At 60.7% G+C, this 26,266-nt stretch overlaps 2 protein-coding genes across 2 annotated transcripts; both read left to right on the forward strand.

Moving 5' to 3' along the window:
* Window positions 1–1,649: 1,649 nt before the first annotated feature.
* Window positions 1,650–15,060, forward strand: LOC149999031 (CMRF35-like molecule 6). Its single transcript, XM_090290581.1, has 4 exons — window positions 1,650–2,075; window positions 2,521–2,856; window positions 4,947–5,061; window positions 14,834–15,060. Exons 1-4 carry the CDS (start codon window positions 2,015–2,017, stop codon window positions 14,976–14,978), a joined length of 657 nt encoding a protein of 218 aa, XP_090146707.1. The 5' UTR covers window positions 1,650–2,014; the 3' UTR covers window positions 14,979–15,060.
* A 4,378-nt stretch (window positions 15,061–19,438) lies between these two features.
* Window positions 19,439–23,742, forward strand: LOC149999032 (CMRF35-like molecule 6). The gene is made up of 4 exons (XM_090291706.1): window positions 19,439–19,771; window positions 20,218–20,559; window positions 22,416–22,530; window positions 23,516–23,742. Exons 1-4 carry the CDS (start codon window positions 19,711–19,713, stop codon window positions 23,658–23,660), a joined length of 663 nt encoding a protein of 220 aa, XP_090147832.1. The 5' UTR covers window positions 19,439–19,710; the 3' UTR covers window positions 23,661–23,742.
* Window positions 23,743–26,266: the final 2,524 nt, after the last annotated feature.

The raw sequence follows: 26,266 nt of genomic DNA on the forward strand, positions 1-26,266 counted from the left end.
CGGGGAGGGACGGACCCTGTGACTGGAACACAGGGTCACTTCAGGGCAGGGGAGTGAGACCCCAGTCGGGTCCGCTCGCGCCGTGGAGGTCAGACTGGAGGCGCGTGTGATGAGGAGCGGCGTTGACTGCTCTTGACCTTGCTGGTGAGGAGAGGAGAGCGGGAAAGGGCATTAGGGGCACGGGAAAGAGGGCTGTCCCTGTCATGCTGAGAGGACTGAGGATTCCTGTGTGTCAGAGGGAAGGGGGGGAGGGCAGCTCGGGGCGAGTCCAGGTCAGGACAGATGGGCAGCGAGGAGAGGAGAGCCCCACCTTACAGGGTGTGGGTGGCTGCCACCCTGGGGCGTGTGGCCTGGACCGTGGAGAGCGTTCTCGGGGGGAAAGGGGCAGACCTGGACTGTGCAGGGCAAGGCTGAGAAGCCAGCGTCGCCCAGGGGAGAGGTTAAATGGGTCCTGCGCCTTGAGGAGGCTGAGCGGCCCCCCACGCACCGGCTCGGTGGGGAACGGTCCGGCAGAGGATTCAGGGCCACACGGAACAAGTTTCTCCAGGACACTGTGTTTTGTCTGGAAGGACGGGAGGCGGCTCATCTCTCAGGTGGAGAAGAGCGCAGAACTTCCGTCTCCCGCGCCTTTTATTGGGGAGGGGATTCGGGAGATACGAGGTCAGGACTCATGACTCATCAGTAAGCTTCCAGACGCTCGGGTTACAGCTGACAGTTACTGCTAACAGAGGCCAATACAGAGAACACAGCGACCAGGCTGTGTCAGGCCTGCCAAGCGTCCCGACGCCAGGCTGACATCAGGGGCAAGGCTGCGTACATTCCTTGCTACAGACGGTTTGCAGGTAACTGAGGGGTAAGAAAAGCAGAGCGAGCTCCAAAGCATAGCGAGCGCTCTCTACACCCAGTTCCCGTGGGAACCCTCTGCGTGGCCTCGGTCCTGTCTGCCGCACGGCCTTCCGGTTTTCCCCAGAGACTTGGAGGCCTTCCTGGGGGGCCTGGCTCACGGCTTGGGCTACAGCTCCCGAACCCACAAGGCGCGGTCCCCCACACCTTGACCTGCCTCCCTGCCATTCCCGGGGTGAACTGGTCCGAAAGCCATCCTGTCATGACAGCAAGCCTGTCCGGGTTGGGACAGACCTGCCTCCCTGCCCCTGGGCAGGACCGTCCCCGTCTCTGCAACTTGCAGAGGGGCCCCAGCAGGCAGCGCCTCTGGGCAGACTGGTCTCTCTGTGCCGCCGATGGAGAGGAAAGGCCTCAGCTTCACAGGGTCCCCGATTCCCGTTCGGCATCCCCACACCTCCGACCCCTCCCTGTGGGCGCTCCGCCCTCTGTCCTGGATCTCACAGCAGAGGTGACGCAGAAGAAGCGGGAGGAGGAGCGTGTGGGCCGCTCCACAGCAGTGTCTGCAGAGCAGGGGACACACAGGGGGAGACGCAGCCTTGGGTGGGACCCCAGGACCAGGTGGGACCGTGAAGGCATCTGAGGTCGTGGTGCCAACCTGCGTGGGGAGCAGAGTGGGGGTCTCGCAGGGCCAAGCTCACCGGTGTGCCTGGGGCCACCTGTTGGCGGGTCACAGCCCCTCTGTGGTCACCACCGAGTTCTTCCTCTGCAGGACTGTCTCCCCTGACCACTAGGAAGTGAGACATCGCAGAGGGTGGGGACACCCCGTCAAGGAGGAAACGTCCCGGCTCGGCTCTGCTGCGTGTGGCCGTGCGTGGCCCTGGGAGGAGGGGTGGCTGTGTGCTCTGAGAAGGGCCACACCTCACCGTGGGACTCTGACCTGGGTCAGGCACCGGGAGCGAGGGAGGCCCAGGGCGCCCAGAGGCCTTGCGGCTGCCTGCCCAGGCTCCCTGCCCCTGACCTGCCCCAGCGGTGGACTGGACACCGGACTGGACAGGAGGCACAGAGGCCCAGGAAAGCAGAAGCGCACCCGGGGGACTCCAGCCGTCTGCGGGGAGGCTCGGCCTTGTCACCCGGAGGGCCTGGCCTCTGCGGCCCCGTCTGCGCTGGAGAAATGGCCCCGGGGGACAGGGCCCCATGGCTGCCCTCCGCTCTGTTGCTGCTCCAGGCCCTAGGTGAGCGGCGCTGGGTCCGGCGGGGAGCGCGGCCCTGCGTGGGAAGGAGGGAGGATCGGGTGGCCGTGGGTGAGGAGCGGGCCCACAGGAAGGGGGGGACATGGGAGGGAGGGGAGGCCGAGAGTCCCCAGGAGCGGCAGCACCAGCCTCTGCAGCCCCCCGAGGGGTCGGAGCACAAGGCAGGTGAGGGGGCTGCTGCGCCGCACAGAGGAGCGCCGGGAGAGAGGGCCGTGCTTGTCCCATAGTTGTCACAGTCACGGTGTGGCCTCGGTGCATCCCTCACACAGATGGGGAGCTACTTCCCCATCACCCTCACCCAGTAGGAGGGAAGGCCTGTCTCCTGCCAAGGACTCCAGGCCCTGAGGGCCCTTGAGGGACCTGCACCCCAGGGCACCCCCGGCCTTGGCCATCTGGTGAGGAGCTGACACTGGGTTGTGTCTTCCAGGCTGTTTGTCCCTGAGTGGCGCCAGACACGTGACGGGCACCGTGGGGGGGTCCCTGAGCGTTCTGTGTCAGTACAAGGAGGAGTACAGAGGAAATAAGAAATACTGGTGCAGAAGCCCGTGTTTGCTGGACAAGATTGTGGTGACCACGGAGCCAGAGAGAGAAGTGAGGAGCGGCCGCGTGTCCATCAGGGATGACCCAGCAAACCTCACCTTCACAGTGACCTTGGAGAACCTCACAAAGGGTGATGAAGGCACATACTGGTGTGGGATCAATATACCATGGCACCCACGAGTTTTGGACCCCAACTTCCAGGTCGTGGTGACTGTGTCCCCAGGTGAGCCGCACGCACCCTCCCCCGTCCCCGCCCCGGCTGCCTGGTCTGTGGCGGCCACCCTGTTGGTCAGGACAGGCGGGGACTTGAGCTGGGTGAGTGGGGGGGGTGGGCATGATCAGGGCACAATGTGTGTGTTACGTTGTCTGCGTGCACACGCACATGCACACACGCCCACGCACAATGCACGCATGGCGCACACATGAACTCATGCACGCGTGCGCACGCACATGCACGCATGGCGCGCGCACACACGCACACGCACAACGCACGCACAGGCACACACGCGTGCACACATGCACACGCATGCACGCACATGCCCACACGAGCGCCCTCTGGCTGTCCTGCACCCCTCCGAGCGCCACGCCTGGACAGTCCCAGGCCGAGGTCTGTCCTGGGGGCACAGGCTGAGCACGGCACTGGCTCCGGGGACGTGTGCTTACTGTCCACTCTGAAGGGGACCCCGTGTCTCTCCCTGCACGTCTCTCTGTCGTCCCTGAGGGCACCGCCCGGCTGGGACATGTCCTCTCACCGTCGGCTGTCCTGGGCCGGGTCCGCGATAGGACACCCTGGACGGCCGCTGGGCACCAGCCGTGACCCTGGGGGTCGGCAGCAGTCGTGAGAGCGCCCCGTGCCGGGCTTCTGGCATGTTTGGGGGGCCACCCGGTCCCTTCAGGCTGGCCGTGCCCCTGTCCTCTTTCTCTGAGGCCTTGACTTCGCAGGAGGGAGTTCAGGGAACCCCTGAAAATGCCTCCGCTCAACAAAGGGGAGGAGAGAGGATAAAGCAGCCCCCACGTGGTGTGACCCCAAACCCTCTGCCACGTTCCCCCCCAGTCCCCGCTCACGGCTCGCCCGTGCGCCTGCTCCCGAGCTCAGGTCACCGTTCTAAGAACCTAGACTGCCCCCCGCGTTCTCATTCTGCCCCCGTCTCTGGGGCCCCTTCCTTCCGTCCTGCGGTTCTTAGCTTCTCGTCCCCACAGGGAGTTCCTCATGTGCCCGTGGGCTCCGGTTTAGGGGAGAGGAAGCGAAACCCCGCAGAGGCCTCGGGTGTGTGAGGACAGGGGTCTGTCTGGGGGCCCCCAGCACAGGCCCCACTCGGTGGGCCCCTCGGTGACCTTCCTTTCTGCTCCTGTCCTCCCCCAGAGAGGACGGTCCTGTGGCTGCCGTTGGGGGACCCAGGGCACCTCCTCCGCACAAACCGCCACGGGCTGCAGGCTTAGCACCCACAGAAATGCATTGCTCGCCTGCCTGGTGCGGGGGCCGCACTCAGTGGCCCCCCCGTGGGTGGGGACGGCTTTGGGTCGCAGACTTGCTGTGCCCTCTCGGGGTGCCGACCCCGCGGACGACCCTCGGTAAAGGGCCTGCCTCCTGGGGCTCTGACACCTGGTGGAGTCTCCTCCAGGTGGGGGCGGGGAGGGGGGTTTTAATTCCTTTCCTGGCCCCTTTTATTCCTCAACCTCACAGCTAATTATGAAGCCCCTACTGCGTGCCAGGAACCCTCTCGGCTTTGGGGCGCAGCATGAACCACTCTCACGACCGATCACCTCCCAGTGCTTCGCCCCCTAATCCCATCCCACCGGCGCCAGGTGCTCAAGCGAAGACTTGGGGGGACGCAAACATTCAGACGGTAGCATGTGCTGAGGGACTGCGGGGTCCCGTCACTCAGGGCTGACCCCGCCGCACATCCCTGTTCCCCGAGAGTCTCGCTCAAGCTGTCAGCCATGCCCGAGGCCACCCATCGCTCTGGCGGTCAGCGGCCACAGAGGGGAGTCACCGCACCCCCTGCAGGGGGACGGGGAGGAGAAGGGGCGGCTGTGGCTGGGCAGTGGCCTGGAGCCAAGCACTCTTCCCACAGACCCTCAAACGCTTGCATCTGAATGCACCCACCGAGCCACAGGGTCCCCTGCAGAGGGGCCCCAGGAGGGGGCCCAGGTGCCGGTCTGGCCTGGCGGTGGCCGCGGGGGGCCGGTGGACTCAGCACGTCTGTCCCGATGGCCTAAGTGGCCTTGACTGGATGAGGCAGAGCCACGCAGCGGGAAGAGCGGCAGGCGCAGGGGGAGGGCACAGAGCCTGACGCGTGCTTCTCCCCGCAGCCCCCACGCCCACCCCGATCTCCACGAGCCCCCTGGGCCCGCCCTCCTCCCTGCCAGCGACCACCTCGCCCAGTATGACCAGGCCGGAGACCCCTGATCCCAGCCAACACCCTCGGTAAGGGGCTCCCTCCTGGAGGACTCTCCTCTGGGTGGGAAGGGGGAGGGGGTTTTATTTCCTTTCCTGGACCCTCTTATTCATCAGCCTCACGCCTGATTATGAAGCCCCTCCTGCTTGCCAGGCACCCCTCTCAGCTTTGGGGCGCAGCAAGAGCCACCCAGACAGCACTGAGCTCTGATGGAAGAAGGGTTCTAAGGGGCGGAGCCAACACACACGTTAACATGTAAACATGCCAGTCCATGATGAGTGCTTGGGGAGACTGCAGGCCGGGGCAGAGCCTAGGTTTGCTACTTAAGACGCCATGTGCTGATTAGAGGCCGCTTGAGGGACGCTTGCAAGATCTGGGGGAGCCGGGCTCTCGGGTGTCTGCGGAAACAGGGTTCCCGGCAGAGGGCGGGCGAGTGCCAAGTCCTGCAGAGGAGCCTGTGGGACCCCAGCAAGGGCCGGGGCCGGAGGTGGAAGCAGCACTGTGGTCGGTGGCCCTGCCCAAGCCCTGGTCACAGTCTCATCCTCTGGGGGCGGTGGGGGCTCAGCGGCGTCCCTCCTCCTGCCGTCAGCGGCCAGGGAACCACGGCCCGTGCTAACGTCCTGCGGACGCTGACCTGGCACCAGTTACTTGCTGTGAAGAAACCAGAGCCGTCTGTTCCCTCACGGGATGGGCGGGCTACAGGGGAGAAGACATCCAACCAGCACCCACGTTACTGGTTCCTGTACCGCAGATGGGGGACCCGCTAACGCGGAGGCCTGGGGACAGACCCTTCTCCGGGGCCCAGGGCCACCTGCCTCCCCGGGTCTATGGCAGCCCTTCCCTGTGTCCACCGTCCCGATTCTCAAGGGCGGCTGTTAGCCAGAGAGGCAGAGGCAGCTGCCCCGTCCGTGGCTGATCTCTGCAGGGGCTGTCGTGGCCTCAGGACCTGGGCTGAGGGACCGGGGGAAGGTGGAGGTGGCTCACTGTGTGTCCCTGTGTCCCCTGCAGGTCCCTGCTCAGCGCCGTCCACTTCCTGCTCCTGGTCTTCCTGAAGCTGCCCCTGCTGCTGAGCATGCTCGGTGCCGTCCTCTGGGTGAACAGGCCCCTGAGGGGCCCTGGGGGGAGGGGACAGCCCCGCGCTGAGACCCAGTAACACCTGTTCCCATCGGTGCTCCACCCAAGGACACAGCCAGGACGGGAGTGACCTCGTGACTAATAAATCCAGTGTCCCTGTCCCTGTTTCTGTCCGACTGTTCTGTAAGCTTGTTAGAAGGGTTCTCCTTGGACTTTACCAGACGCACAAAAACTGTCCCTCATCCACGCGTGCTCAGTCAGCCGGGGGAGCCCTCCAAAGGGGCGGAAGAGCCCCGACAGCCAGCCGCCCTCAGTCCGTGGCAAGTCCACAAGCTGCTCTCCGTCCTTCCTCGTCCCACCCACTGCCCTGTCCGGGGCGCCCCACCGGAGCGCAGACCCGCCAGGGCTCCCGACCGGGCCCCCCGGGGGGTGTTCTGCGTCCATCCCCTTGTTTGCCCCATGGTCCTGCCACACATGTGTTCACATGGATTTCCAGAGCATACCCATGTTTTTAACAGTCCCCAAGCTGACTCTATTTTGGTTCTTCAACTTTGTTTAGAAATAACTGACCCAGAGCGCTGTGCACGTTTAAAGGGCACCACATTTTCATGATTTTAAATGCAAAGGATGCGCACTGCGCTGTCAGCGCGCGTCACCACTGGGTGCGCAGCGGCCCCCTCTTTCTTGGGGTGAAAACGTCTAAGACCCCTCTCCTCACTCAGCAGCTTTCAGGTGTAGCTATAGCAGGAGTCGCTCTAGTAACATCCGTACGTTAGACCCCAAATTCATCCTTCAACTGACAGTTTGTGCCTGTGACCTGGGTCACCCCGTTTCCCCACACCCACCCCGCTAGCCACACCCCACCCCGTGTGGCCTCTCTCAGATCCCACGTGTAAGTGATACCACTCAGAGTCCGCTTGTTTAAAGGGTCACACAGTCCTAAATTATCCGCAGACCCACAACTCTGGGAAAGACGGCCAGGGCCGCAGCTAGAGAGTCGCCAGTCAAATACAGAACTGGGAGAAGTGCCTGGAAGAGAGGTGAGTGCTGGGCAGGCAGTATTGTTCCATCTCGGACCCCTCCCCCACACACAGCGCCACAATGTGGTGAAACTGGTCGCCCTGTACTGACAAATCCCTAAGGATCCGCCCCTTACAATATAACAGGTGCAACAGCTCTACCTAAGACACAGAGACAAACACACACAGGACCCTGTCAGAATAAGGAGGCAGAGAAGAGTTGCCCAAAAGGGGGAACGAATCAAGGTTCCCGTGGAAGAACTAAGCAACAAGGAGATAGCCAACCTCACAGATGCAGAGTTCAAAATGCTGGTGGTAAAGATGCTCACAGGCTTGACAGATATGCTTGAGTCTGGCAAACACATAAGAGAAGAAGTGAAGGCTATGCTAAGTGAAACGAAGGAAAATCCACACAAAACCAATGGTGAAGGGAAGGAAACTGGGGTTCAAATCGATAATTTGGAACATAAGGAAGAAAAAAACAGTCAACCAGTGCAGAATGAGGAAATAAGAATTGAAAAAATGAGGAGAGGCTTAGGAACCTCTGGGACAACTTTAAATGTGCCAACATCTGAACCACAGGGGTGCCAGAAGGAGAAGAAGAAGAGCAAGAAATTGAAAGCTTATGTGAGAAAATAATGAAAAAAAACTTCCCAAATTTGGCGAAGGAAACAGACATACAAGTCCAGGAAGCACAGAGTCCCAAACAAGCTAGACCCAAAGAGAACCACACCAAGACACATCATCATTAAAAAGCCGAAGGTTCAAGATAAAGAGAGAATCTTAAAAGCAGCAAGAGAAAAGCAGAGAGTTACCTACAAAGGGGGGCCTTTAGGACTATTTTAGGACTATCAGCTGATTTCTCAGAGGACATCTTCCAGGCAAGAAGTATTCAATGTGATGAAAAGCAAGGGCCTACAACCAGGATGACTCTGTCCAGCAAAGCTATCATTTAGAATGGATGGGCAGATGAAGTGCTTCCCAGACAAGGCAAAGCTAAAGGAGTTCATCATCACCAAGCCGTTATTATATGAAATGTCAAAGGGACTTACTTAAGAAAAAGAAGATCAACACTATGAACACTAAAATGACAACAAAATCACAATTATCAACAATGAATCTAAACAATAAAAACAAAATCCAACTAAGCAAACCAGAACAGGAACAGAATCATAGTTATGGGGATCATTTGGAGGGTTATCAGCTGGGAGGGGGGAGGGGGAGAAATGGGGAAATGGTGCAGGGACTAAGAAGCATAATCGGTTGATACAAAATTGACAGGGGGAAGTTAAGAATAACATAGGAAAGGGTGAAGCCAAAGAACTATATGCACGACCCATGGACATGAACTAAGGGGGGCGGGGTTGCTGGAGGGAAGGCATGTACTGGGCAGAGGGGAGCAAAGGGATGACTGTAACAACATAGTCAATAAATATACTTTAAAAAAGATGTGTCGATAGCTAACCATCGTCACTGCTGCAGTGGGGCACTGGGTCACACCGGGATGGATAAAACAGACGCCAATGCCACGATGACATGAGCTGCGTCCTAGTGCGGCAGGTGGGCGGGACCCAGCAGAAGGAAACCCAGTAACCGCGCTTGGCAGACTGTGGAGGACATACAGGGTCAGTGACCCAGGCCAGCGGAGGGATCCCTTGGAAGCGTCATCAGGGAAGCCTTTCTGAGGAGGTGACGTCCCAGTGGGCTCTAAAGGACAAGAAGGGACAAGCAGGGAGAGAACTGGGGAAGGGACCCAGGGAGAGTGAAAAGCAGGGGCCAAGGCCCGGGGAGGGACGGACCCTGTGACTGGAACACAGGGTCACTTCAGGGCAGGGGAGTGAGACCCCAGTCGGGTCCGCTCGCGCCGTGGAGGTCAGACTGGAGGCGCGTGTGATGAGGAGCGGCGTTGACTGCTCTTGACCTTGCTGGTGAGGAGAGGAGAGCGGGAAAGGGCATTAGGGGCACGGGAAAGAGGGCTGTCCCTGTCATGCTGAGAGGACTGAGGATTCCTGTGTGTCAGAGGGAAGGGGGGGAGGGCAGCTCGGGGCGAGTCCAGGTCAGGACAGACGGGCAGCGAGGAGAGGAGAGCCCCACCTTACAGGGTGTGGGTGGCCGCCACCCTGGGGCGTGTGGCCTGGACCGTGGAGAGCGTTCTCGGGGAGAAAGGGACAGACCTGGACTGTGCAGGGCAAGGCTGAGAAGCCAGCGTCGCCCAGGGGAGAGGTTAAATGGGTCCTGCGCCTTGAGGAGGCTGAGCGGCCCCCCCACGCCCCGGCTCGGTGGGGAACTGTCCGGCAGAGGATTCAGGGCCACACGGAACAAGTTTCTCCAGGACACTGTGTTTTGTCTGGAAGGACGGGAGGCGGCTCATCTCTCAGGTGGAGAAGAGCGCAGAACTTCCGTCTCCCGCGCCTTTTATTGGGGAGGGGATTCGAGAGATACGAGGTCAGGACTCATGACTCATCAGTAAGCTTCCAGACGCTCGGGTTACAGCTGACAGTTACTGCTAACAGAGGCCAATACAGAGAACACAGCGACCAGGCTGTGTCAGGCCTGCCAAGCGTCCCGACGCCAGGCTGACATCAGGGGCAAGGCTGCGTACATTCCTTGCTACAGACGGTTTGCAGGTAACTGAGGGATAAGAAAAGCAGAGCGAGCTCCAAAGCATAGCGAGCGCTCTCTAAACCCAGTTCCCGTGGGAACCCTCTGCGTGGCATCCGGTCCTGTCTGCCGCACGGCCTTCCGGTTTTCCCCAGAGACTTGGAGGCCTTCCTGGGGGGGCCTGGCTCATGGCTTGGGCTACAGCTCCCGAACCCACAAGGCGCAGTCCCCCACACCTTGACCTGCCTCCCTGCCATTTCTGGGGTGAACTGGTCCAAAAGACTGCCTGTCATGACAGCAAGCGTGTCCGGGTTGGGACAGACCTGCCTCCCTGCCCCTGGGCAGGACCGTCCCCGTCCCTGCACCTTGCAGAGGGGCCCCAGCAGGCAGCACCTCTGGTCAGACTGGTCTCTCTGTGCCGCCGATAGAGAGGAAAGGCCTCAGCTTCACAGGGTCCCCGATTCCCGTTCAGCATCCCCACACCTCCGACCTCTCCCTGTGGGCGCTCCGCCCTCTGTCCTGGATCTCATAGCAGAGGTGACACAGAAGCGCGAGGAAGAGCGTGTGGGCCGCTCCACAGCGGTGTCTGCAGAGCAGGGGACACATAGGGGGAGATGTAGCCTTGGGTGGGACCCCAGGACCAGATGGGACCTTGAAGGCATCTGAGGTCGTGGTGCCAACCTGCGTGGAGAGCAGAGTGGGGGTCCCGCAGGGCCAAGCTCACCGGTGTGCCTGGGGCCACCTGTTGGCGGGTCACAGCCCCTCTGTGGTCACCACCGAGTTCTTCCTTTGCAGGACTGTCTCCCCTGACCACTAGGAAGTGAGACATCGCAGAGGGTGGGGACACCCCGTCAAGGAGGAAACGTCCCGGCTCGGCTCTGCTGTGTGTGGCCGTGCGTGGCCCTGGGAGGAGGGGTGGCTGTGTGCTCTGAGAAGGGCCACACCTCACCGTGGGACTCTGACCCGGGTCAGGCACCGGGAGCGAGGGGAGCCCAGGGCGCCCAGAGGCCTTGCGGCTGCCTGCCCAGGCTCCCTGCCCCTGACCTGCCCCAGCGGTGGACTGGACACCGGGCTGGACAGGGGGCACAGAGGCCCAGGAAAGCAGAAGCGCACCCGGGGGACTCCAGCGCTCGTGGGGAGGCTCGGCCTTGTCACCCGGAGGGCCTGGCCTCTGCGGCCCCGTCTGCGCTGGAGAAATGGCCCCGGGGGACAGGGCCCCATGGCTGCCCTCCGCTCTGTTCCTGCTGCAGGCCCTAGGTGAGCGGCGCTGGGCCCGGCGGGGAGCGCGGCCCTGCGTGGGAAGGAGGGAGGACCAGGTGGCCGTGGGTCAGGACCCGGCCCACAGGAAGGGGGGACATGGGAGGGAGGGGAGGCCGAGAGGCTCCAGGAGCGGCAGCACCAGCCTCTGCAGCCCCCCGAGGGGTCGGAGCATAAGGCAGGTGAGGGGGCTGCTGCGCCGCACAGAGGAGCGCCGGGAGGGAGGGCCGTGCTTGTCCCTTAGTTGTCACAGTCAGGGTGTGGCCTCGGTGCATCCCTCACACAGATGGGGAGCTACTTCCCCATCACCCTCACCCAGTAGGAGCGAAGGCCTGTCTCCTGCCAAGGACTCCAGGCCCTGAGGGCCCTTGAGGGACCTGCACCCCAGGGTGCCCCCGGCCCTGGCCTTCTGGTGAGGAGCTGACACTGGGTTGTGTCTTCCAGGCTGTTTGTCCCTGAGCGGCCCCAGCCGCGTGACGGGCACCGTGGGGGGGTCCCTGAGCGTGCGGTGTCGGTACGAGGAGGAGTACAGAGGAAATAAGAAATTCTGGTGCAGACCCCCGTGTTTGCTGAACAAGATTGTGGAGACCACGGAGCCAGAGAGAGAAGTGAGGAGCGGCCGCGTGTCCATCAGGGACGACCCAGCAAACCTCACCTTCACAGTGACCTTGGAGAACCTCACAAAGGGAGATGGAGGCACGTACTGGTGTGGGATCGATGTACCATGGCACGAACAAATTTTGAACCCCACCTTCCAGGTCGTGGTGACTGTGTCCCCAGGTGAGCCGCACGCACCCTCCCCCGTCCCCGCCCCGGCTGCCTGGTCTGTGGCGGCCACCCTGTTGGTCAGGACAGGCGTGGACTTGAGCTGGGTGAGTGGGGGGCGTGGGCAGGATCAGGGCACAATGTATGTGTTGCGCTGTCTGCGTGCACACACACGTGCACACATACACACACATGCACACGCATGCACACACATGCACACGTGCCCACACGAGCGCCCTCTGGCTGTCCTGCACCCCTCCGAGCGCCACGCCTGGACAGTCCCAGGCCGAGATCTGTCCTGGGGGCACAGGCTGAGCACGGCCCTGGCTCCGGGGACGTGTGCTTACTGTCCACTCTGAAGGGGACCCCGTGTCTCTCCCTGCACGTCTCTCTGTCATCCCTGAGGGCACCGCCCGGCTGGGACATGTCCTCTCACCGTCGGCTGTCCTGGGCCGGGTCCGCAAGAGGACACCCTGGACGGCCGCTGGGCACCAGCCGTGACCCTGGGGGTCGGCAGCAGCCGTGAGAGCGCCCCATGCCGGGCTCCTGGCATGTTTGGGGGGCCACCTGGTCCCTTCAGGCTGGCCGTGCCCCTGCCCTCTTTTCCTGAGGCCTTGACTCCGCAGGAAGGGGCCCAGAGGAACCCCTGAAAACACCTCCCCCCGACAAAGGGGAGGAGAGAGGATAAAGCAGCCCCCACGTGTTGTGGCCCCAAACCCTCTGCCACGTTCCCCACCAGTCCCCGCTCACGGCTCGCCCGTGCGCCTGCTCCCGAGCTCAGGTTGCCGCTCTAAGGACCTAGACTGCCCCCCGAGTTCTCATTCTGCCCCCGTCTCTGGAGCCCCTTCCTTCCGTCCTGCGGTTCTTAGCTTCTCGTCCCCACAGGGAGTTCCTCACGTGCCCCGTGGGCTCCGGTTTAGGGGAGAGGAAGCAAAACCCCGCGGAGGCCTCGGGTATGTGAGGACAGGGGTCTGTCCGGGGGCCCCCAGCACAGGCCCCACTCGGTGGGCCCCTCGGTGACCTTTCTTCCCGCTCCTGTCCTCCCCCAGAGAGGACGGTCCCGTGGCTGCCGTTGGGGGACCCAGGGCACCTCCTCCGCACAAACCGCCGCGGGCTGCAGGCTTAGCACCCACAGAAATGCATCGCTCGCCTGCCTGTGCGCTCAGTGGCCCCCCCGTGGGTGGGGACGGCTCTGGGTCGCAGACTTGCTGTGCCCTCTTGGGGTGCCGACCACGCGGACGACCCTCGGGAAAGGCCTGCCTCCTGGGGCTCTGACGCCTGGTGGAGTCTCCTCCAGGAGGGTGCGGGGAGGGGGGTTTTAATTCCTTTCCTGGCCCCTTTTATTCCTCAACCTCACAGCTAATTATGAAGCCCCTACTGCGTGCCAGGAACCCCCTTAGTTTGGGGCGCAGCATGAACCACCCTCATGACCGATCACCTCCCAGTGCTTCGCCCCCTAATCCCATCCCACCGGCGCCAGGTGCTCAAGCGAAGACTTGGGGGGACACAAACATTCAGACCGTAGCGCGTGCTGAGGGACTGCGGGGTCCCGTCACTCAGGGCTGACCCCGCCGCACATCCCTGTTCCCCGAGAGTCTCGCTCAAGCCGTCAGCCGTGCCCGAGGCCACCCATCGCTCTGGCGGTCAGCGGCCACAGAGGGGAGTCACCGCACCCCCTGCAGGGGGACGGGGAGGAGAAGGGGCGGCTGTGGCTGGGCTGTGGCCTGGAGCCAAGCGCTCTTCCCACAGACCCTCAAACGCTTGCATCTGAATGCGCCCACCGGGCCACAGGGTGCCCTGCAGAGGGGCCCCAGGAGGGGGCCCAGGTGCCGGTCTGGCCTGGCGGTGGCCGCGGGGGGCCGGTGGACTCAGCACATCTGTCCCGATGGCCTAAGTGGCCTTGACTGGATGAGGCAGAGCCACGCAGCGGGAAGAGCGGCAGGCCCAGGGGGAGGGCACAGAGCCTGACACGTGCCTCTCCCGCAGCCCCCACGCCCACCCCGATCTCCACGAGCCCCCTGGGCCCGCCCTCCTCCCTGCCAGCGACCACCTCGCCCAGTACGACCAGGCCGGAGACCCCCGATCCCAGCCAACACCCTCGGTAAGGGGCTCCCTCCTGGAGGACTCTCCTCTGGGTGGGGGTTACAGTGGGGAGGGGCGTTATTTCCTTTCCTGGCCCCTCTCATTCATCAGCCTCACGCCTGATTATGAAGCCCCTCCTGCTTGCCAGGCACCCCTCTCAGCTTTGGGGCGCAGCAAGAGCCACCCAGACAGCACTGAGCTCTGATGGAAGATGGGTTCTAAGGGGCGGAGCCAACACACACGTTAACATGTAAACATGACAGTCCATGATGAGTGCTTGGGGAGACTGCGGGCCGGGGCAGAGCCTAGGTTTGCTACTTAAGACGCCACGTGCTGATTAGAGGCCGCTTGAGGGACGCTTGCAAGATCTGGGGGAGCCAGGCTGTCGGGTGTCTCCAGAAACAGGGCTCCCAGCAGAGAGCGGGTGAGTGCCAAGTCCTGCAGAGGAGCCTGTGGGACCCCAGCCCAGGCCGGGGCCGGAGGTGGAAGCAGCACTGTGGTCGGTGGCCCTGCCCAAGCCCTGGTCACAGTCTCATCCTCTGGGGGCGGTGGGGGCTCAGCGGCGTCCCTCCTCCTGCCGTCAGCGGCCACGGAACCACGGCCCGTGCTAACGTCCTGCGGACGCTGACCTGGCACCAGTTACTTGCTGTGAAGAAACCAGAGCCGTCTGTACCCTCACGGGGTGTGCGGGCTACAGGGGAGAAGACATCCAACCAGCACCCACGTTACTGGTTCCTGTACCGCAGATGGGGGACCCGCTAACGCGGAGGCCTGGGGACAGACCCTTCTCCGGGGCCCAGGGCCACCTGCCTCCCCGGGTCTATGGCAGCCCCTCCCTGTGTCCACCGTCCCGATTCTCAAGGGCGGCTGTTAGCCAGAGAGGCAGAGGCAGCTGCCCCGTCCGTGGCTGATCTCTGCAGGGGCTGTCGTGACCTCAGGACCTGGGCTGAGGGACCGGGGGAAGGTGGAGGTGGCTCACTGTGTGTCCCTGTGTCCCCTGCAGGTCCCTGCTCAGCAGCGTCCACTTCCTGCTCCTGGTCTTCCTGAAGCTGCCCCTGCTGCTGAGCATGCTCGGTGCCGTCCTCTGGGTGAACAGGCCCCTGAGGGGCCCTGGGGGGAGGGGACAGCCCCGCGCTGAGACCCAGTAACACCTGTTCCCATCGGTGCTCCGCCCAAGGACACAGCCAGGACGGGAGTGACCTCGTGACTAATAAATCCAGTGTCCCTGTCCCTGTTTCTGTCCGACTGTTCTGTAAGCTCGTTAGAAGGGTTCTCCTTGGACTGTACCAGACGCACAAAAACTGTCCCTCATCCACGCGTGCTCAGTCAGCCGGGGGAGCCCTCCAAAGGGGCGGAAGAGCCCCGACAGCCAGCCGCCCTCGGTCCGTGGCAAGTCCACGAGCTGCTCTCCGTCCTTCCTCGTCCCACCCACTGCCCTGTCCGGGGCGCCCCGACTGGAGCGCAGACCCGCCAGGGCTCCCAACCTGGCCCCCCGGGGGGTGTTCTGCGTCCATCCCCTTGTTTACCCCATGGTCCTGCCACACATGTGTTCACATGGATTTCCAGAGCATACCCATGTGTTTAACAGGCCCCAAGGTGACTCTATTTTGGTTCTTCAACTTTGTTTAGAAATAACTGACCCAGAGCGCTGTGCACGTTTAAAGGGCACCACGTTTTCATGATTTTAAATGCAAAGGATGCGCACTGCGCTGTCAGCGTGCGTCTCCACTGGGTGCGCAGCGGCCCCCTCTTTCTCGGGATGAAAACGTCTAAGACCCCTCTCCTCGCTCAGCAGCTTTCAGGTATAGCTATAGCAGGAGTCGCTCTAGTCACATCCGTACATTAGACCCCAAATTCATCCTTTAACTGGCAGTTTGTGCCTGTGACCAGGGTCTCCCTGTTTCCCCACACCCACCCCGCTAGCCACACCCCACCCCGTGTGGCCTCTCTCAGATCCCACGTGTAAGTGATACCACTCAGAGTCCGCTTGTTTAAAGGGCCCCACGGTCCTAGATCATCTGCAGACCCACCACTCTGGGAAAGATGGCCAGGGCCGCAGCTAGAGAGTCGCCAGTCAAATACAGAATTGGGAGAAGTGCCTGGAAGAGAGGTGAGTGCTGGGCAGGCAGTATTGTTCCATCTCGGACCCCTCCCCCCCCACAGTGCCACAATGTGGTGAAACTGATCGTCCTGTACTGACAAATCCCTAAGGCTCCGCCCCTTACAATGTAACAGGTGCAACAGCTCTACCTAAGACACAGAGACAAACACACACAGGACCCTGTCAGAATAAGGAGACAGAGAAGAGTTGCCCAAAAGGGGGAACGAATCAAGGTTCCCGTGGAAGAACTAAGCAACAAGGAGATAGCCAACCTCACAGACGCAGAGTTCAAAATGCTGGTGATAAAGATGCTCACAGGCTTGACAGATATGCTTGAGTACGGCAAACACATAAGGGAAGAAGTGAAGGCTATGCTAAGTGAAACGAAGGAAAATCCACACAAAACCAATGGTGAAGGGAAGGAAACTGGGGTTCAAATCGATAATTTGGAACATAAGGAAGAAAAAAACAGTCAACCAGTGCAGAATGAGGAAATAAGAATTGAAAAAATGAGGAGAGGCTTAGGAACCTCTGGGACAACTTTAAATGTGCCAACATCTGAACCACAGGGGTGCCAGAAGGAGAATAGAAAGAGCAAGAAATTGAAAGCTTATGTTAGAAAATAATGAAAAAAACTTCCCAAATTTGGCGAAGGAAACAGACATACAAGTCCAGGAAGCACAGAGTCCCAAACAAGCTAGACCCAAAGAGGACCACACCAAGACACATCATCATTAAAAAGCCGAAGGTTCAAGATAAAGAGAGAATCTTAAAAGCAACAAGAGAAAAACAGAGAGTTACCTACAAAGGGGGGCCTTTAGGACTATTTTAGGACTATCAGCTGATTTCTCAGAGGACACCTTCCAGGCAAGAAGTATTCAATGTGATGAAAAGCAAGGGCCTACAACCAGGACGACTCTATCCAGCAAAGCTATCATTTAGAATGGAAGGGCAGAGAAAGCGCTTCCCAGACAAGGCAAAGCTAAAGTTCATCATCACCAAGTCATTATTATATGAAATATCAAAGGGACTTATTTAAGAAGAAGAAGATCAACACTATGAACACTAAAATGACAACAAACTCACAATTATCAACAATGAATCTAAAAAATAAAAACAGAATCCAACTAAGCAAACCAGAACAGGAACAGAATCATAGTTATGGGGGTCATTTGGAGGGTTATCAGCTGGGAGGGGGAGGGGGAGAAATGAGGAAATGGTGCAGGGACTAAGAAGCATAATCAGTTGGTACAAAACAGACAGGGGGATGTTAAGAATAACATAGGAAAGGGTGAAGCCAAAGAACGTATATGGACGACCCATGGACATGAACTAAGGGGGGCGGGGTTGCTGGAGGGAAGGGGGGTACTGAGCAGAGGGGAGCAAAGGGATGACTGTAACAACATAGTCAATAAATATACTTTAAAAAAAGATGTGTCGTTAGCTAACCATCGTCGCTGCTGCAGTGGGGCACTGGGTCACACCGGGATGGATAAAACAGACGCCAATGCCACGATGACATGAGCTGCGTCCTAGTGCAGCAGGTGGGCGGGACCCAGCAGAAGGAAACCCAGTAACCATGCTTGGCGGACTGTGGAGGACATACAGGGTCAGTGACCCAGGCCAGCGGAGGGATCCCTTGGAAGCGTCATCAGGGAAGCCTTTCTGAGGAGGTGACGTCCCAGTGGGTTCTAAAGACAAGAAGGGACAAGCAGGGAGAGAACTGGGGAAGGGACCCAGGGAGAGTGAAAAGCAGGGGCCAAGGTCCGGGGAGGGACGGACCCTATGACTGAAACACAGGGTCACTTTGGGGCAGGGGAGTGAGACCCCAGTCAGGACCACTCGCGCCGTGGAGATCAGACTGGAGGCGCGTGTGACGAGGAGCGGCGCTGACTGCTCTTGACCTTGCTGGTGATGAGAGGAGAGCGGGAAAGGGCATTAGGGGCACGGGAAAGAGGGCTGTCCCTGTCATGCTGAGAGGACTGAGGATTCCTGTGTGTCAGAGGGAAGGGGGGGAGGGCAGCTCGGGGCGAGTCCAGGTCAGAACAGACTGGCAGCCAGGAGAGGAGAGCCCCACCTTACAGGGTGTGGGTGGCCGCCACCCTGGGGCGTGTGGCCTGGACCGTGGAGAGCGTTCTCGGGGGGAAAGGGGCAGACCTGGACTGTGCAGGGCAAGGCTGAGAAGCCAGCGTCGCCCAGGGGAGAGGTTAAATGGGCCCTGCGCCTTGAGGAGGCTGAGCGGCCCCCCACGCCCCAGCTCGGTGGGGAACGGTCCGGCAGAGGATTCAGGGCCACACGGAACAAGTTTCTCCAGGACACTGTGTTTTGTCTGGAAGGACGGGAGGTGGCTCATCTCTCAGGTGGAGAAGAGCGCAGAACTTCCATCTCCTGCGCCTTTTATTGGGGAGGGGATTCGGGAGATACGAGGTCAGGACTCATGACTCATCAGTAAGCTTCCAGACGCTCGGGTTACAGCTGACAGTTACTGCTAACAGAGGCCAATACAGAGAACACAGCGACCAGGCTGTGTCAGGCCTGCCAAGCGTCCCGACGCCAGGCTGACATCAGGGGCAAGGCTGCGTACATTCCTTGCTACAGACGGTTTGCAGGTAACTGAGGGGTAAGAAAAGCAGAGCGAGCTCCAAAGCATAGCGAGCGCTCTCTAAACCCAGTTCCCGTGGGAACCCTCTGCGTGGCCTCGGTCCTGTCTGCTGCATGGCCTTCCTGTTTTCCGCAGAGACTTGGAGGCCTTCCTGGGGGCACCTGGCTCATGGCTTGGGCTACAGCTCCCGAACCCACAAGGTGCGGTCCCCCGCACCTTGACCTGCCTCCCTGCCATTCCCGGGGTGAACTGGTCCGAAAGCCATCCTGTCATGACAGCAAGCCTGTCCGGGTTGGGACAGACCTGCCTCCCTGCCCCTGGACAGGACCGTCCCCGTCTCTGCACCTTGCAGAGGGGCCCCAGCAGGCAGCGCCTCTGGGCAGACTGGTCTCTCTGTGCCGCCGATGGAGAGGAAAGGCCTCAGCTTCACAGGGTCCCCGATTCCCGTTCGGCATCCCCACATCTCCGACCCCTCCCTGTGGGCGCTCCGCCCTCTGTCCTGGATCTCACAGTGGAGGTGACACAGAAGCGCGAGGAAGAGCGTGTGGGCCGCTCCACAGCGGTGTCTGCAGAGCAGGGGACACACAGAGGGAGACACAGCCTTGGGTGGGACCCCAGGACCAGGTGGGACCTTGAAGGCATCTGATGTCATGGTGCCAACCTGCGTGGGGAGTAGAGTGGGGGTCCCGCAGGGCCAAGCTCACCGGTGTGCCTGGGGCCACCTGTTGGCGGGTCACAGCCCCTCTGTAGTCACCACCGAGTTCTTCCGCCGCAGGACTGTCTCCCCTGACCACTAGGAAGTGAGACATCGCAGAGGGTGGGGACACCCCGTCAAGGAGGAAACGTCCCGGCTCGGCTCTGCTGCGTGTGGCTGTGCGTGGCCCTGGGAAGAGGGGTGGCTGTGTGCTCTGAGAAGGGCCACACCTCACCGTGGGACTCTGACCCGGGTCAGGCACCGGGAGCGAGGGGAGCCCAGGGCGCCCAGAGGCCTTGCGGCTGCCTGCCCAGGCTCCCTGCCCCTGACCTGCCCCAGCGGTGGACTGGACACCGGACTGGACAGGGGGCACAGAGGCCCAGGAAAGCAGAAGCGCACCCGGGGGACTCCAGCCGTCTGCGGGGAGGCTCGGCCTTGTCACCCGGAGGGTCTGGCCTCTGCGGCCCCGTCTGCGCTGGAGAAATGGCCCCGGGGGACAGGGCCCCATGGCTGCCCTCCGCTCTGTTGCTGCTGCAGGCCCTAGGTGAGCGGCGCTGGGCCCGGCGGGGAGCGCGGACCTGCGTGGGAAGGAGGGAGGACCGGGTGGCCGTGGGTGAGGACCCGGCCCACAGGAAGTGGGGGACATGGGAGGGAGGGGAGGCCGAGAGGCTCCAGGAGCGGCAGCACCTGCCTCTGCAGCCCCCCGAGGGGTCGGAGCATAAGGCAGGTGAGGGGGCTGCTGCGCCGCACAGAGGAGCGCCGGGGAGAGAGGGCCGTGCTTGTCCCATAATTGTCACAGTCACGGTGTGGCCTCGGTGCATCCCTCACACAGATGGGGAGCTACTTCCCCATCACCCTCACCCAGTAGGAGCGAAGGCCTGTCTCCTGCCAAGGACTCCAGGCCCTGAGGGCCCTTGAGGGACCTGCACCCCAGGGTGCCCCTGGCCCTGGCCATCTGGTGAGGAGCTGACACTGGGTTGTGTCTTCCAGGCTGTTTGTCCCTGAGCGGCCCCAGCCGCGTGACGGGCACCGTGGGGGGGTCCCTGAGCGTGCCGTGTCAGTACGAGGAGGAGTACAGAGGAAATAAGAAATACTGGTGCAGACGCCCATGTTTGCTGGTGAAGAACAAGATTGTGGAGACCACGGAGCCAGAGAGGGAAGTGAGGAGCGGCCGCGTGTCCATCAGGGACGACCCAGCAAACCTCACCTTCACAGTGACCTTGGAGAACCTCACAAAGGGAGATGGAGGCACGTACTGGTGTGGGATTGATATACCATGGCACGAACAGTCTTTGGACCCCGCATTCAAGGTCGTGGTGACTGTGTCCCCAGGTGAGCCGCACGCACCCTCCCCCGTCCCCGCCCCGGCTGCCTGGTCTGTGGCGGCCACCCTGTTGGTCAGGACAGGCGGGGACTTGAGCTGGGTGAGTGGGGGGCGTGGGCAGGATCAGGGCACAATGTATGTGTTGCGCTGTCTGCGTGCACACACGCGTGCACACATACACACACGTGCACAAGCACACGTGCCCACACGAGCGCCCTCTGGCTGTCCTGCACCCCTCCGAGCGCCACGCCTGGACAGTCCCAGGCCGAGGTCTGTCCTGGGGGCACAGGCTGAGCACGGCCCTGGCTCCGGGGACGTGTGCTTACTGTCCACTCTGAAGGGGACCCCGTGTCTCTCCCTGCACGTCTCTCTGTCATCCCTGAGGGCACCGCCCGGCTGGGACATGTCCTCTCACCGTCGGCTGTCCTGGGCCGGGTCCGCGAGAGGAGACCCTGGACAGCCGCTGGGCACCAGCCGTGACCCTGGGGGTCGGCAGCAGCCGTGAGAGCGCCCCATGCCGGGCTCCTGGCATGTTTGGGGGGCCACCTGGTCCCTTCAGGCTGGCCCTGCCCCTGCCCTCTTTTCCTGAGGCCTTGACTCCGCAGGAAGGGGCCCAGAGGAACCCCTGAAAACACCTCCCCTCGACAAAGGGGAGGAGAGAGGATGAAGCAGCCCCCACGTGTTGTGGCCCCAAACCCTCTGCCACGTTCCCCACCAGTCCCCGCTCACGGCTCGCCCGTGCGCCTGCTCCTGAGCTTAGGTTGCCGCTCTAAGGACCCAGACTGCGCCCCGAGTTCTCGTTCTGCCACCGTCTCTGGGGCCCCTTCCTTCCGTCCTGCGGTTCTTAGCTTCTCGTCCCCACAGGGAGTTCCTCATGTGCCCGTGGGCTCCGGTTTAGGGGAGAGGAAGCAAAAACCCACGGAGGCCTCGGGTGTGTGAGGACAGGGGTCTGTCCGGGGGCCCCCAGCACAGGTCCCCGCTCTGTGGGCCCCTCGGTGACCTTCCTTTCTGCTCCTGTCCTCCCACAGAGAGGACGGTCCGTGGCTGCCCGGGGCCGTGGGCTGGGCCGACCATTGGGGGACCCAGGGCACCTCCTCCGCACAAACCGCCGCGGGCTGCAGGCTTAGCACCCACAGAAATGCATCGCTCGCCTGCCTGTGCACTCAGTGGCCCCCACGTGGGTGGGGACGGCTCTGGGTCGCAGACTTGCTGTGCCCTCTCGGGGTGCCGACCCCGCGGATGACCCTCAGGAAAGGCCTGCCTCCTGGGGCTCTGACGCCTGGGGGAGTCTCCTCCAGGAGGGTGCGGGGAGGGGGGTTTTAATTCCTATCCTGGCCCCTCTTTTATTCCTCAACCTCACAGCTAATTATGAAGCCCCTACTGCGTGCCAGGCACCCCCTCGGCTTTGGGGCGCAGCATGAACCACCCTCACGACCGATCACCTCCCAGTGCTTCGCCCCCTAATCCCATCCCACCGGCGCCAGGTGCTCAAGCGAAGACTTGGGGGGACGCAAACATTCAGACGGTAGCACGTGCTGAGGGACTGCGGGGTCCCGTCACTCAGGGCTGACCCCGCCGCACATCCCTGTTCCCCGAGAGTCTCGCTCAAGCCGTCAGCCATGCCCGAGGCCACCCATAGCTCTGGCGGTCAGCGGCCACAGAGGGGAGTCACCGCACCCCCTGCAGGGGGACGGGGAGGAGAAGGGGCGGCTGTGGCTGGGCTGTGGCCGCGGGGGGCCGGTGGACTCAGCACGTCTGTCCCGATGGCCTAAGTGGCCTTGACTGGACGAGGCAGAGCCACGCAGCGGGAAGAGCGGCAGGCCCAGGGGGAGGACACAGAGCCTGACACGTGCCTCTCCCGCAGCCCCCACGCCCACCCCGATCTCCACGAGCCCCCTGGGCCCGCCCTCCTCCCTGCCAGCGACCACCTCGCCCAGTATGACCAGGCCGGAGACCCCTGATCCCAGCCAACACCCTCGGTAAGGGGCTCCCTCCTGGAGGACTCTCCTCTGGGTGGGGGTTACAGTGGGGAGGGGGTTTTATTTCCTTTCCTGGCCCCTCTTACTCATCAGCCTCACGCCTGATTATGAAGCCCCTCCTGCTTGCCAGGCACCCCTCTCAGCTTTGGGGCGCAGCAAGAGCCACCCAGACAGCACTGAGCTCTGATGGAAGATGGGTTCAAAGGGGCGGAGCCAACACACACGTTAACATGTAAACATGCCAGTCCATGATGAGTGCTTGGGGAGACTGCAGGCCGGGGCAGAGCCTAGGTTTGCTACTTAAGACGCCACGTGCTGATTAGAGGCCGCTTGAGGGACGCTTGCAAGATCTGGGGGAGCCGGGCTCTCGGGTGTCTGCGGAAACAGGGCTCCCGGCAGAGGGCGGGCGAGTGCCAAGTCCTGCAGAGGAGCCTGTGGGACCCCAGCCAGGGCCGGGGCCGGAGGTGCAAGCAGCACTGTGGTCGGTGGCCCTGCCCAAGCCCTGGTCACAGTCTCATCCTCTGGGGGCGGTGGGGGCTCAGCGGCGTCCCTCCTCCTGCCGTCAGCGGCCACGGAACCACGGCCCGTGCTAACGTCCTGCGGACGCTGACCTGGCACCAGTTACTTGCTGTGAAGAAACCAGAGCCGTCTGTACCCTCACGGGGTGTGCGGGCTACAGGGGAGAAGACATCCAACCAGCACCCACGTTACTGGTTCCTGTACCGCAGATGGGGGACCCGCTAACGCGGAGGCCTGGGGACAGACCCTTCTCTGGGGCCCAGGGCCGCCTGCCTCCCTGGGTCTATGACAGCCCTTCCCTGTGTCCACCGTCCCGATTCTCAAGGGCGGCTGTTAGCCAGAGAGGCAGAGGCAGCTGCCCCGTCCGTGGCTGATCTCTGCAGGGGCTGTCGTGGCCTCAGGACCTGGGCTGAGGGACCGGGGGAAGGTGGAGGTGGCTCACTGTGTGTCCCTGTGTCCCCCGCAGGTCCCTGCTCAGCAGCGTCCACTTCCTGCTCCTGGTCTTCCTGAAGCTGCCCCTGCTGCTGAGCATGCTCGGTGCCGTCCTCTGGGTGAGCAGGCCCCTGAGGGGCCCTGGGGGGAGGGGACAGCCCCGCGCTGAGACCCAGTAACACCTGTTCCCATCGGTGCTCCGCCCAAGGACACAGCCAGGACGGGAGTGACCTCGTGACTAATAAATCCAGTGTCCCTGTCCCTGTTTCTGTCCGACTGTTCTGTAAGCTCGTTAGAAGGGTTCTCCTTGGACTGTACCAGACGCACAAAAACTGTCCCTCATCCACGCGTGCTCAGTCAGCCGGGGGAGCCCTCCAAAGGGGCGGAAGAGCCCCGACAGCCAGCCGCCCTCGGTCCGTGGCAAGTCCACGAGCTGCTCTCCGTCCTTCCTCGTCCCACCCACTGCCCTGTCCGGGGCGCCCCGACCGGAGCGCGGACCCGCCAGGGCTCCCGGCCTGGCTCCACGGGGGATGTTCTGCGTCCATCCCCTTGTTTGCCCCATGGTCCTGCCACACATGTGTTCACATGGATTTCCAAAGCATACCCATGTTTTTAACAGTCCCCAAGGTGACTCTATTTTGGTTCTTCAACTTTGTTTAGAAATAACTGACCCAGAGCGCTGTGCACATTTAAAGGGCACCATGTTTTTATGATTTTAAATGCAAAGGATGTGCACTGCGGTGTCAGCGCGTGTCTCCACTGGGTGCGCAGCGGTCCCCTCTTTCTTGGGGTGAAAATGTCTAAGACCCCTCTCCTCACTCAGCAGCTTTCAGGTGTAACTATAGCAGGAGTCGCTCTAGTCACATCCGTACATTAGACCCCAAATTCATCCTTCAACTGACAGTTTGTGCCTGTGACCAGGGTCTCCCCATTTCCCCACACCCACCCCGTGTGGCCTCTCTCAGATCCCACATGTAAGTGATACCACTCAGAGTCTGATTGTTTAAAGAGTCCCACGGTCCTAGATTATCCGCAGACCCACCCACTCTGGGAACGACGGCCAGGGCTGCAGCTAGAGGGGCGCCAGGCCCACACGGAAGTGGGAGAGGTGCCTGGAAAAGGGGCGAGTGCTGGGCGGGTGGCATCGTTCCCTCTTGGACCCCTCCCCCACATACAGCACCATAACGTGGTGAAACAGGTCACCTGTACTGATGCATCCCTAAGGCTCTGCCCGTTACAACGTAACAGGTGCAACAGCTCTGCCTGGGACGCGGAGGCAAACACACACAGGAGCCTGTCAGGATGAGGAGACAGAGAAGTATGGCCCAGAAGGGGAAACGGATCAAGGTCCCAGTGGGAGAACTAAGCGACGAGGAGATAGCCAACCTCACAGATGAGGAGAGAGACAACCTAACAGACACAGAATTCAAAGCACTGGTGATAAAGATGCTCACAAGCTTGACAGATATGCCTGAGTACAGTAAATGCATAAGAGAAAAGTGAAGGCTATGCTAAGTGAAATGAAGGAAAATCCACATAAAACCAATGGTGAAGGGAAGGAAACTGGGGTTCACATCAATAATTTGAAATATAAGCAAGGAAAATAATAGTTAAGCAGTGCAGAATGAGAAAACAAGAAATGAAAAATGAGGAGAGGCTTGGGAACCTCTGGGACAACTTTAAATGTGCCAACATCTGAATCATAGAGGTGCCAGAAGGAGAAGAGAAAGAGCAAGAAAGTGAAAGCTTATGTGAAAAAATAATGAAGAAAAACTCCCTAAATTTGGCGAAGGAAATAGACATACAAGTCCAGGAAGAACAGAGAGTCCCAAACAAGCTAGACCCAAAGAGAACCACACCAAGATGCATCATCATTAAAATGCCAAAGGTTCAAGATAAAGAGAGAATCTTAAAAGCAACAAGAGAAAAGTAGAGAATTACCTACAAAGGGGTACCTATAGGACTATCAGCTGATTTTTCAAAAGAAACTTTGCAGGCAGGAAGGAACTGGCCAGAAGTATTCAAGGTGATGAAAAGCAAGGACCTATAACCAAGATCACTCTATCCAACAAAGCTATTATTTAGAATGGAAGGGCAGATGAAGTGCTTCCCAGACAAGGTAAAGCTAAAGGAGCTCATCACCACCAAGCCATTATTATATGAAATGTTAAAGGGACTTATTTAAGAAAAAGAAAATAAACACTATGAACATTAAAATGACAACAAACTCACAACTATCAACAACTGAATCTAAAAAAAAACAACAAGCAACCAGAACAGGAACAGAATCATAGGTCTGGGGATCATTGGAGGGTTATCAGCTGGGAGGGGGAGGGGGAGAAATGGGGAAATGGTGCAGGGACTAAGAAGCATAATCGGTTGGTACAAACAGACAGGGGGAAGTTAAGAATAATATAGGAAAGGGTGAAGCCAAAGAACTTATATGCACGACCCATGGACATGAACTAAGGGGGTGGGGTTGCTGGAGGGAAGGGGGTTACTGGGCAGAGGGGAGCAAAGGGAAGAGAAATTGGGACAACTGTAACAGCGTAATCAATAAAATATACTTTAAAAAAAAAAGTTTTGACTAGAGGATCCTAACTAAGTTATATCCAATTAAGGGTAAAACTTGTCTTGTCATTTGTGAGGAAACCCACTCACCAGCTTCCTCTCAGCCGCCTGCCTGGGCTGCTTTTATCTCCTCTCCTCTGTGTGGAGGGTTTTGCCCGGGGCGCTGACAATAACGTGGGGTGTGTGCTCCCCCTAGCCCAGGGTACGGGTTCTC

The sequence above is a fragment of the Furipterus horrens genome, unplaced genomic scaffold (assembly GCF_987537825.1).
Source record: "Furipterus horrens unplaced genomic scaffold, mFurHor1.1.pri manual_scaffold_11, whole genome shotgun sequence".
Lineage (NCBI taxonomy): Eukaryota > Metazoa > Chordata > Mammalia > Chiroptera > Furipteridae > Furipterus > Furipterus horrens.

What these genes read in the sequence shown, in the direction of transcription:
- LOC149999031 (XM_090290581.1), top strand. Translation starts at nt 2,015, where the DNA reads ATGGCCCCGGGGGACAGGGCCCCATGGCTGCCCTCCGCTCTGTTGCTG. An exon ending in GTTGCTGCTCCAGGCCCTAG is followed by an intron (nt 2,076 to 2,520) that starts GTGAGCGGCGCT and finishes TGTGTCTTCCAG; the next exon opens with GCTGTTTGTCCCTGAGTGGC. An exon ending in CGTGGTGACTGTGTCCCCAG is followed by an intron (nt 2,857 to 4,946) that starts GTGAGCCGCACG and finishes TTCTCCCCGCAG; the next exon opens with CCCCCACGCCCACCCCGATC.
- LOC149999032 (XM_090291706.1), top strand. Translation starts at nt 19,711, where the DNA reads ATGGCCCCGGGGGACAGGGCCCCATGGCTGCCCTCCGCTCTGTTGCTG. An exon ending in CGTGGTGACTGTGTCCCCAG is followed by an intron (nt 20,560 to 22,415) that starts GTGAGCCGCACG and finishes CCTCTCCCGCAG; the next exon opens with CCCCCACGCCCACCCCGATC. An exon ending in GATCCCAGCCAACACCCTCG is followed by an intron (nt 22,531 to 23,515) that starts GTAAGGGGCTCC and finishes TGTCCCCCGCAG; the next exon opens with GTCCCTGCTCAGCAGCGTCC.